Source organism: Capricornis sumatraensis, chromosome 13 (genome assembly GCF_032405125.1).
Source record: "Capricornis sumatraensis isolate serow.1 chromosome 13, serow.2, whole genome shotgun sequence".
NCBI lineage: Eukaryota > Metazoa > Chordata > Mammalia > Artiodactyla > Bovidae > Capricornis > Capricornis sumatraensis.
The window spans coordinates 63,585,381-63,597,809 of NC_091081.1; the positions used below are offsets into that span (position 1 = coordinate 63,585,381).

The 12,429-nt window shown below is 42.9% G+C and overlaps 1 protein-coding gene across 1 annotated transcript in view; it reads left to right on the top strand.

The window, feature by feature from the left end:
• Positions 1–12,429, top strand: part of ARFGEF3 (ARFGEF family member 3) — a 169,742-nt gene that overhangs the window by 135,529 nt on the left and 21,784 nt on the right. Inside the window, exons 23-25 of the mRNA XM_068985407.1 lie at positions 3,445–3,589; positions 5,192–5,314; positions 11,557–11,660. Coding sequence (XP_068841508.1) covers positions 3,445–3,589; positions 5,192–5,314; positions 11,557–11,660 — 372 coding nt within the window. The remainder of the gene's footprint in view (positions 1–3,444; positions 3,590–5,191; positions 5,315–11,556; positions 11,661–12,429) is intronic.

The window sequence follows — 12,429 nt, forward strand, 5'->3', positions numbered from 1 at the left end:
AGCAGACTGACCATCAGGTGAAGCTAAATGCCTGCCTTCGGTCAAAAATAATTGACTCATTAGGAAGTAACATGTCATGAATACAGAAAGAAAAGCAAACAAGAGAAATAGACTCATACAGCCTCCCCAGCTCCTCACCAGGGATCCAGGTATTGTTATCAGAGACTGACTTTAAAATAACTGTGTGTATTAAAATTCTAAACAGTCATCTAGAACAGGAGAGATTTTGGCTATGGTGGCATAAAGAAGTTAGCAAATCCTCTCCATAAAAATTTAGTCTACAAAAAGAAAAAAACTGTCAAAAGCATCCATTGCAGGGCTCTTGAAATTGACCACAGGCAGATGACAAATTGAGTAGCGTTTATGCTGAAAAATAGTTCTTGTCAGAACTTTGGTTAAGGACAGTGGGAGCCTGTGACCTTCTTAGTGAAGGTGGAAGTCATCACTTACAAGCTATTGATAAGAATAGTAATTTGACCAGTGTAGGCTGACTGGGAAAATCAGCCTTTCTGCTTAAGAGACAGACTTGGTTTGAAGAAGACTACTGGTTTGTCCACTAGAAAATATAGATTTGGTGGGAAATGAGCAATAGAATACTACAGTGTTGCTGGCCTAAGGTTGCAATGGTGAACCAGTAACAAATACAACATGAGATTCCGGAAACCAGAGATTTCATAGAAGGACAAGGTAAATTCCTTATGCATCTCTAGCTGACTGAAATATGGACATATATAGGATAGACTGTCTAAATCCCATCAGGAAGCAAAACACCAGAGAGAGTTGTGAACTGGCTGAACTTTGAATATTCTCCCCAGCTGGTTGGCAGAGGGCAGTCTCCTTAAAGGCTCAAAGTATAAGTCTGAGCAATTTAGTATAAAAAAAAAAAACTCAAGAATAAATCAGAATCCAGCATTGCTATATTATCTAAAATGCCCAATGTTGAGCAAAAAAAAGTATGAGATATTCAAAGAAATAAGAAACAATGATGTATACTCGGGGTGGGGGGGATGGGCAAACAACAGAAACTGCCTTAGAGTGAGACCAGATGTTGTATTAAGCTAAAACCAGGATTATTTAGATCCAAAATTCTGATTTGGAGGTGGGAAGAAAAACAGACACAGGATCTAGAAGAGGTGGTGACCCTTATCAGTGATACCTTCATGGTAGAAATTATAGAATATTTAGCCAAAGAAGTTCAGCACATGTGATGGGAAGAGGGCTCTGTTCACTGTGCCCTGGCTGTGGCTTGGGATGTTGAATTAGGGGACAGAGACTTTGAAGCAGCTACTATAAGTATGTTCAAAGCATTATGTTCAAAGATGACAATGTCTGAAAAATAGAGAATCTACATAGAGAAATGGAAACAGAAAGAATACAAATTCTAGAGTTGACAACAACAAATGAAAAATCCACTAAATAGGCTTACCAGCAAGATTTGAGATTGTAGAAGAAAGAATCAGTGCAAGATTGGTTTAACAGCTCAAAAATCAGTGTATCTTTTTAGTAGAATAAAGGATTAAAACCGTATGGTCATCTTAATAGACACAGAGAAAACATTTTACAAAATCCATCACTCATTTTAAATGAAAAACTTTCAAGAAATGAGGACTAGAAAGGAGTTCACTAATTGGATGAAAGGAGTATTTGAGAATCGAACATCAAACTTCACACAATGGTCGACTGAATGCTTTTTCCCAATAACTGGGAACAAAGCAAAGATTTCCACCTTTACCAATTCTGTTCAACATTATAAATTTTACTCACTGTACTGAAAAATTAATGCCATCCAGTTTTTGAAAAGCAAAATTGTCTTAGTTCATAGACAACATAGTCTTACATATAGAAAATCCTAAGGAATTTATTTTTTAAGTTACTAGAATTAATAGTGAGTTTAGCTAGGTTACTGGATAGAAAAACAACACATTAAAGTCACTTGCATTCCCGTATCCAAGATGTAAGTTATCAAAAATTGAAATTGAGAACAATTCCCTTTACAAGAGCATCAAAAAAATATTTAGGAATTTAGCAAAAGATGTTAAATACCTGTATGCTGAAAGCTACAAAATATTGCTGAGGAAAAAAAAAAAAATTCAAACAAATTATGTGAGATGCTACATTCATGGATTGAAAGTCACTATTTTTAAATGGCAGATTTCCCCAAGTTGATAAATAGATTCAGTACAATTCCTATCAAAATTTCAGCAGACTTTTTTGAAGAAATTGGGAAGATGATTTTCAAGTTTATATGCAAGTTCAAAGGATCTAGAATAGAGAAAACACATTTGAAAAAGAACAGTGAATTTGGAGAATTTACACTACCCAGTTTCAAAACTTAAGGAATCTACATTGTGGAATATTGGTGTAAGGATAGACCTATTGATCGGGGAACTGAATAGAAAGTATAGAAATAAATTCTCACATTTATGGTAGATTTTTAACAAAGATGTCATTGCAATTCAATAGAGGGACAGGATATTCCTTTAGCAAGTGGTGCTTGAACGTATGAAGTAAAAATGAATTTACACCCTTTCATTTACCATACAGAAAAAATAACTCAAAATGGGTCATAGGCTTAAATAAAGTACAAAGCCTATAAAAGCTTCCACAGAAAGCATAGGAGACCACCTTGGGTTAGGCAGAGATTTCTTAGAAATGACACCAACAAGATCTGTAAAAAGAAAAATTGATGATTTGGACTTCATCAAAATGTAAAACTTTTGTTCTTCAAAAGACACCATTTAGGGGCTTCCCTGGTAGCTAAGTGGTGAGGAGTCTGTATGCCAATTTGGGGGACATGGGTTCAATCTCTGGCCCTGGAGGATCCCACATGCCACGTGAAATGGCAAGGGCCATATGCCGCAACTATTGAGCCTGTCCTCTAGAGCCCAAAAACCACAACTACTGAGGCCACATGCCACGCTACTGAAGCCCACGTTCTGCAGAGACGCCACTGCAATGAGAAGCTCACACACCACAACTAGCAAAAGTCCATCCATGCACGACAGTAAAGACCCGGCACAGCCAAGAAATAAATAATTTTTTTAAAAAAGAGAGAGAGACCATTTAAAAATAAAAAAACAAGCCCAAAGCCTTGAAAAAGAATTTGCAAACCATGTGTCTTAGAAAGGGCTTACATTTAGAATGCGTGAAGAACTCAATGATAAAAAGACAGTAATGAGAAGACAAAAACCTAACTTCAAAAACAGCAAAATATTTACAAACAGCATGTGAAAAGTTGCTTAGTGACACTTAATAAAATGCAAGTTAATGCAGTATGGTTGCTTATTTAGAAGACTTTCGAGTGAGTTTGTCTAGGTTTTGATTTTTCTCTTGCACTAAAATTAACCCAGAAATAGGGAGCCGGGAAGCACATCCATCTTCCCAGAAACTCGCCTGCTTCTTAGAAGGAAAAGGCACCAAGTGCCAACCCCTTTGCCTCTGCAGGTCGTCACGTCCATCGGGGAGCTGGTTGAAGTATGCTCCGCCCAGATCCAGTCAGGGTGGAGGCCCCTGTTCAGCGCCCTGGAAACGGTGCACAGCGGGAACAAGTCCGAGGTGAAGGAGTACCTGGTGGGCGACTATTCCATGGGTAAGGCTGTGTGTTGATTTTGCATCCTGAAACTTGTTTATTAGTTCTACATTCTAATGACTGTAGTTCTATTTTTTGGTGGAATCTTAAAGACTTTGTATATATAAGATCATATCATCATCAAAAAGAGGCCATGTTACTTTCCGATTTGGATGCATTCTATTTCCACTCTTGCTTGATTGCTCCAGCTAGGGCTTCCAGTTCTGTGTTGAATGGGAGTGCTGATTTTGGCTATGGGGCAATAGCTCTTTATGTCAAGCTTCATGCTATCGAAAGAAGTTGGAGAACAGGTAAGACTGGCATTCCGCTGTTTTATCAGCAGGAAATGGTGTAGCAGGAATACAAGCTCTGAGTTCTGCCAGCAGGTCAAGAACCTGGAGCGTTACCAGGCCCTGCTCTCAATGACAGAGGAGACAGAAGACTGAGGGACGTAGGTCATTTCACATATCTGTGTTGAGTTCATTCATAAAACCAAAAGGGAAAAATGTTATCCACTATCTAGGAAGAAGCAGAAAATATCCAAATAACAGGGAATTCGAATTAGGGAGATGGGATCTGGCTGGAAATAGATGGCAGCCATACAGCAGCCCCAGTAACCAGGGATGTTGGATCAGGGGCCTCCAAGACTAACCCTGCATTTAGAGATCCAGCAGAAAGACTCATGGGACTCAGCATGTAGTTATGCCAAGATTTATTACATAGCTCAGACTTATTAATGGCTCATGGCCAAGGTTTATTACAGTGATATGGTAAGGCCAAGCCAGATCCTAGGGGGAAATCACAGAATCCGTGTGCAGGCCTCCCTGAGCTCTCCCCCTCCCTTGAGGGTCCCACGGAGCACTTCACCTCCAGTGGGAAAACGCAGCAGTATATATAACCAGGGGCAGTGTGTGAGCCTTTCTACCCAGGGAAGCCCATTAGAGACCCAGCTAAGGGCTGGTCATTTAGGTACCCTCTGCCCAACACATTCCAAAATCCATACTTCCTGGGCGGGGGGGTGGGGGTTGGGGGGGGAGGGTGGGCGGCGGGAAAGGTGTTCAGATCAAACTGTGCTCTTTGCGCCAACCATCCAGGCACAATAAACCATCCAATTAATGGACTATTAGGTGAGCCAGGTTCCCAGACCAGCCAAGGGCCAACCCTTGAGGCAGGCATTTCTGAGGATAGCAGCCTCTGAGCCTTCTATGTTAGCTCTTTTTCAGCACAGATATGAGTAAGTTAGTATGTGCCATCGGGGGGTTATCTAAACCTTCCCATATCTATAATGATTGTGTGCAGGAGAATTCCAAAGGACCACATGTTTAATGGCCCTGTGTAGACCTACACATTGCTCAGCCCTGCATTCAGCCAGCTTTGCCCTCATCTGTCTGCTAAGCTCTCCTCATAGCCATCCTACAGCTCCCCCTGCAGGCAAACCTGAGAAGAACAACACGGGAGCCAAGCCAGTTATCCAGTCAAAAGACCTGGGCTTTGCTCCAATAGATTATATATATATATATATATATATATATATTTTAATGCTCTTTGGAAGGTGCTGGGAGTATGGGCAACTGAAAGGTAGACACCTAACTTTCTTAAAACTCTGTAACCTTCCTTCTTCAGGAAAAGGCCAGGCTCCAGTGTTTGATGTATTTGAAGCTTTTCTCAATACCGACAACATCCAGGTCTTTGCTAATGCAGCCACTAGTTACATCATGTGCCTTATGAAGTTTGTCAAAGGACTGGGTAAGTGGAGCCCCCCCCTTCCCGCCTCCTGACAGCTGGAGACCCTTATCCGTATGGCTCTGTGTGAGCTGGCTGCAGGTATCCTGGGATGGAAGCAGATGGTGCTATGCTGTGTGCTCAGGAGCATAGAGCATGAAGCTTACTGTAAATGCAGCTTGGATTCTGTCCAGGGTTGATATTTTTCACTGTGTTCACAGAATAATTTTATAATGAAGTGTGTCTTCATATATTATTTTACTCCAACTTCTTTTTGAATCTTAAAACATTCAATGTTATATTTAGTAATTGCTTTTATACAGGAAATTGCTATCCTCAGTGTCACATAATTAATGAGCCTAATTAGAGTTTGAGTTCCCAGCTCTTAAGCAAAAGTTAAGATGCCTTCCCCCAGACTCTATTGATTACAAAATGTAGTTTGAAAGTGTAGGAATCACCCTTCCTTGAGATTTCGTGTGTTCCAGGAAATACCTACCTGATTTTTAGGCTTAATTTAGAAATACTTTAACACAGTAGAGTGCTCATTGGAAAAGACTGCAATGCTGGAAAAGACTGAAGCCAGGAGAAGGGGATGACAGAGGTTGAGATGGTTGGATGGCATCACCGACTCCATGGACATGAGTTCAAGCAAGTTCCAGGAGTTGGTGATGGACAGGGAAACCTGGCGTGCTGCAGTCCATGGGGTCGCAAAGAGTCATATACCACGGAGTGACTGAACCGATATAGCATGACCTACTGTTGGTATGGCTCAGTTTTATCTGCGGTGAAAGTGAAAGGATGTGGCAGTTAGTTAAATGCAAAGTTTAGAAGAAACTTCAAGTTTTGAGACTTTCACCCTGGAGAGCTCTTAGATACGGGGCCTTGAGAACCTTTTAAATAAAGAAAATATAAGGTCAATTCTTATAAAAATATAAAGGATATCAACCCTGAATATTCATTGGAAGGACTAATGCTGAAGCTGAAGCTCCAGTACTTTGGCCACCTGATGCAAAGAACTGACTGAGAATGATTGAGTGGTATCACCAATTCAATGGACATGAGTTTGAGCAAGCTCAGGAGTTAGTGAAACGGAAGCCTGGTGTGCTACAGTCCATGGGGTTGCAAAGAGTTAGACATGACTTAATGACTGAACAACACCAAAAAAATTATTTTGTATTCTTGCAAAACTTCTTTGCAAAAGAAAATAAGACATGGAGAAGCCAGGTGATTTCATCCATGTTCCCCTTATTTTGGAGCAGGAATAAAATGCAAGTTTCAAGAAAGAGGCTGGAGGCCACAGGTCTGATCCATAGACCATCTTTGTTACATTATGTTCTTATATACACATTCTGTTTTTCTGTGTACTCCGGGAAATAGAAGGCTGAACTGAGGGAACATGAATGCCCCTCACTTATCCACTATACATGCTGGGCTTCAGAGGAAGATTTCTTTGAACAGAGTAAGATTTTACTCTTTTTAAACTCTTCCATTGTTATTCAGTCGCTCAGTCGTGTCCTACTCTTTGCAGCCCTGTGGACTGCAGCACGCCAGCCCTCCCTGGCCCTCACCATCTCCCAGAGTTTGCCCAAGTTCATGTCCGTTGAATTGGTAATGCCATCCAACCATCGCATCCTCCTTTCGAGCTCTGTCCTACATTAAATAGAAACCAAATAGTTTAGTATCTTAATCATAAGAACACTTTAAAGCATGAGGTGATCTCTCATTAGATAATAAGAAAAATCCAGTGCTTATTTAGAAAAAAATCACTTCCTCCTATGCTTCTCCTTTACTCTGCCAAGTACTATCTCACTAGAGTTCTGATACCAGATGTGCCTGGGGTTTGTTCCCACACCAAGCACTTCTCTGTGATACCAGCCGGGTGCCCTACTGGTCAATTCAACTCTGACACTAACCAGAGTTAGCACAGGTTAAGGGCGCAGTCCTATGTGACTGCCCCTCCATTTAACATGACAGTTGCAAGTAGTGGATCCCCAAGGTACTCACAACTCTGTCTAACTTGGCTACAAATCAGTAGTTCCCATGATTCCCCCACCCCCCTGGATTTGAGGATTTGTTAGAGCAGCTCACAGAAGAGAGGGAAATACATTCACCAGTTTATTAGATAACAATGCATATGGTAAATGATACAGATGAACAGTCAGGTGAAGAGATAATACAAGGTGAGGTCCAGAAGAGTCCCAAGCTCAGGAGCTTCTGCCCCATGGAGCTGGGGCACACCCTCCTCCCAGCATATAGACGTGTTGAGCAACGCAGAGGCTCTCTGAACCCCAAACTTTGGGGATTTTTTTATGGAGGCATCATCATGTGGGCATGATCAATCATTAACCCAATTTCCAACCCTTCTCTCACCCCCATGGTCTTTCTGATAACCAGCCACCATCCAGGAGCTCACCAAGCTCTGCCTCCCAAGAACAAAAATCCTGTCACCCAGGAAATTCCAAGGGGTTTGGGAGTTCATCATCAGGAAAGAAAGTGAAGTCACTCAGTTGTGTCCGACTCTTTGCGACCCCATGGATGGTAACCTATCAGGCTCCGCAGTCCATGGGATTTTCCAGGCAAGAATACTGGAGTGGGCTGTCATTTCCTTCTCCAGGGAATCTTCCCAACCCAGCGATCAAACCTGGGGTCTCCTGCATTGCAGACAGACGCTTTACCATCTGAGCTACCATTAACAGAAGCAATCAATAACTGGAGTCACATGAGAAGTTTCAAAGACTGATGGAGGTTTCTGTAAACCAAGGTCATCGGAAGTATTACACCTGCGGATAGCCCTCTCACATCCCTTAATGCAAGGAGTTAAAATTTCAAATACCATAGTATAGTGGTTAACAACCTATTCTATAATTTAAAATATTAATACCATTAATCCACCCTGAGAATGCAGAGGAAGTATTTAAAACAAGATATTCTGATATGGTTTCTTTCCTTTGTATTTGCTTTCTTCTGGTTTATGTTGGCCCTTCAAGGGTATGATATTTGAAGCTGGAGTCAAAGATCAAGCATCAGAACAAAAGATGCTCCTGGTATCCTTATCATTTGGGAAATTAGGTTTTCAGGAGCTCTGTGCCAGGAACTGGGGGCAGAGACTAAAATATTTTCTAGTGCTTCACAGTCTTACATTTCATTTAAGAATCATTATCAGTGGTAATGCAGGAGATGTGGGTTCCATCCCTGGTTCAGAAAGATCCCCTGGAGGAGGAAATGGCAACCCACTCCAGTATGCTTGCCTGGGAAATCCCATGAACAGAGGAGCCTGGCGGGCTGCAGTCCCTGGGGTTGCAAAGAGTCAGACATAACTGAGGACACACGTGCATGAACACACGCATGCGTGCAACACTACAAAACAGATTATTGGTATTCTGTTGTTCAGTGAACAATCAAGTGCCCGGTACATTGGCACAGTGAATAAAACATGCTTCCTGCCTATGAGAGGTTTGCTGCCTCTTCTGGGAAACAGACACATAAATCAGTAATCACAGTTTAGTAGTAAGAATACTTTCATAGATGCTAGTTTAAACAGTCATTTAAGCTGAGATGAGCAAGCTGCTGAGACAGGGTGCTGGGTAGTAGACCCCATGCAGGCTTCACAGGAGAAGTGACCTTTGAACTTGGTGGAGTGAGCTGTAGGTTTTCTGAAAGTTGGGTACCCACAGAGGAGGGGTCCTGGGCGATGAGTTGGAATGGGCCCTGCATGCCACATCAGGGGACTGAGAATGCACAGGGAAGTTTTCGAAACTAAACTCTGGCAGGCACGTGTTCCTGTGGGCAAGGATAAGAGGCTGCAGGCAGAGACCAGTGTGCAGTAGTTTGGGAGCGAGCAGAGTGCATGGAATTCAGGACATTGTAGAGGTGGGATCAATAGGGCTTGGACTGCTATGATGTGGGGCCTGAAAAGAGGAGGAACTGAGGCTGACTCCCCCCTCCTCAAATTCTCTGTCAGAGCTGATGTTATTCAGAATCAGTATATCCAAAAGGAGTGGAGGAGAGGGAAAAGTCATGAATACTGTCTTTGGACATTTCTACACATTGAGTATCTATGAAATATTCAAGCGGAGATGTCAGAATTTTGAGATCTTATCTTGAGGAGGGGGTTGGAGTCTGAAAATATAGCTGCAGAATTGTCAGTGTGCAGCTGAGGATATTTAAAACCAAAAGGTTCTAATTTTTCTGTGAATTATGAGGCAGAGTGATTTGTGTGTGGCTTAGGGTCAGTGGGACATCTGTTGTTCACTCACACAGTTGTGTCCGCCTCTTTGTGACCCCATGGAATGCAGCACTCCAGGCTTCCCTGTCATTCACCATCTCCTCAAATTCATATCCATTGAGTTGATGAAGCCATTCAGCCTTCTGAGACCCCAATATAGCCACACTGGCTGTGTCCTGCCCGTCTCCAGGGGGCACAGACTTTGATATGTAACACAGAAGCCTAGATAAAAACACTTTGGAACATTCGTTGTGGTTAACAAGATAGGAAATGGATTTATTTGTTTTGTGTTTTTTGAGGGGAGGGTTACTTTTTGTTTTACATTGGAGTATGCATGCTCAGTCGCTTCAGTCATGTCCAACTCTGTCCGTGGGATTCTCCAGGCAAGGATACTGGAGCAGGTTGCCATGCCCTCTTCCAGGGGACCTTCCTGACCCTGGGATCGAGCCTGTGTCTCCTGCACTGCAGGCAGATTCTTTACCCACTGAGCCACTTGGGAACCCTAGCCAATTAATAAACAACGTTCTGATAGTTTCAGGTAAACAGCAAAGGGACTCAGCCATATACATACATGTACCCATTCTCCCCCAAACTCCCCTCCCATCCAGGCTCCCACATAATGTTGAACAGAGTTCCATATGCTATACAGTAGGTCCTTGTTGGTTATCCATTCTAAGGGCAGCAGTGTGTACATGTCAAGAAATGAATTTATTTGTAATTCCCACTTGGTTATTTCAACATGAATTTGAACTTCTCTGTGTTTTTATACTGTAAGGTATGTTAATCTAACTTGGAGTTGGCAAACTATGGCCCACGGAGCAATCTCATCCACTCAGAGTTTTTATAAATAAAGTTTTATTGAAACACAGCCATGGTCATTTGTCTATGGCTGTTTTGTGCTACAGTGACAGAGCTGAGAAGTTGCAACAAAGACAGTGTGATCTGCAAACCCTAAAATATTTATATGTAAAAGAAGTTTGCCAGTCCCTGATCTAAAATGTAAGAAGTGGTTTTCTCTTGTTTTTTGAGAAACATGACTCTTTATCTTTAAACTTCAGCTAATGCCTAGTAATTATGTCTGTTTACCTGCAGGGAGGCTGCTAGTTACTACCACTGTAGATAATTAGAAATAGTTAGAGTACTGTGGAGTGATTTTATTAAAAAGTATAGGAATAGATTCATCATGCAAGAAGGAAAATGGTAATTCTGAATTACTTGTTTACTTAAAGACTATCTAGATGTCCTCTGCAGATCACATTTCTAGATATATACACAAAAAATAGATCATGTCAGTTCAGTTGTGTAGTCACCACCCCCAAACTGCAGATGTTTCGAATCCTCCCAGAATCTTCATTTATGATCACTGTTTAGTGCTGAGCACTGGCAACAAACAAGGTCCTTCTCTAAAGGGGGAGGGGCCTAGTGCTTTGTCCCAGCCCAGCACATGGCTGGTCTCCAAGATCATCCTCTATCATCAAAGCTTCACAACTCAGAGCATCAGCAGCAGGCCCAGGAAAGTGAATTACAGTTACAGTGTGCCCAGGTACAAAACACACACCCTCCAGCCACTGAAAGTACTGTGGCAGGATATGGAATCTGAAAAGACCCTGATGCTGGGAAAGATGGAAGGTGGGAGGAGAAGGGGCAACAGAGGATGAGATGGTTGGATGGCATCACCGACTCAATGGACATGAGTCTGAGTAAACTCTGGGAGTTGGTGATGGACAGGGAGGCCTGGGGTGCTGCAGTCCTTGGGGTCGCAAAGACTGGGCAACTGAACTGACTAGTGAAAAGAGGAATTACAGAAGAGAATAATTTCAACAAGGTATGATGTGTACTATATGACCCCCAACTGTATTTAACGTGTACACATGTAGGGGGAAATTTGACTGAAAGGGCTTTCTCAGGGTTATACAAGGTAGAGTACTTTTTCTTTTCTGTTTTAGTAGGCATTTGGTGAATGAATGCTGTGTGACTAGGCAGGTCTTCTGTTAGAATGGGATGAACAATATTTGTTTCTGTCTCGCCCTGCTGCCCCCAGGGGAAGTGGACTGTAAGGAGATTGGAGACTGTGTCCCAGGACCCGGAGCCGCGTCCCCAGACCTGTGCCTCCCGGCCCTGGACTACCTCCGGCGCTGTTCTCAGGTACCCAGACCCCCAAACCTGCCTCTGAAGATGCTCACAAAATAGGCACAGGTGTCTTTGTGAAGCCCAGGAACAATACTTTCTGCTGTCTCTGAGGAGAGTGGGGCGTAGATTTGGAGTATAAATTTTGGTCCCCACCCCTTCTACAAAGCAGAGAAAGTCATGAGAATATACTAGAATGCACAGCTGAGTTTTGAGGTCTCTGAAACTTCTCATTTATACCTGATGAAAGAACTACCATCATCTCTCTCTGTCAGGCTGAGGCCATAGGAAATCTTCCTGATGAGACCGAAGCCTGGACAGTAGGCTGCACACAGTGAAGAGAGACATAAAGAAAGTAAGAGAGGGGTATGCAGTCAAGATCTAGTGAAGAAACCCAGTGAAACATCACTCGCCAATGTGAGCAGTGACCTTCCTTGTGCCAAGCCCAGTTCTTATCTGTGTCACCGGCCAGGGGAACAATCTGATGCTCCTCCCCCAAAGCCCTTCCTCCTCAAGGCTTCGGTGACACCCTCTGGCCATAGCGCTTCTTCTGTCTTCTCAGGGGTGTCCCCTGGCCGCCTCCTGTCTGTCTGTAACCCCTCCCTTGGCGATGGGCTTGACAGCATTAAGCCCCAGTGCTTCAGAAAGGATGCGCCACCCTGACTTCCTCCTCCATATGCTTGCATAAGGCCCATGTGACCTGACCTCGCTCCCCTACCCCCTCAGCTCCTTCCTTCTCTCTGTGTACAGCCACGCTCCCTTTCTCACCCTCAGACATTCCTGACTT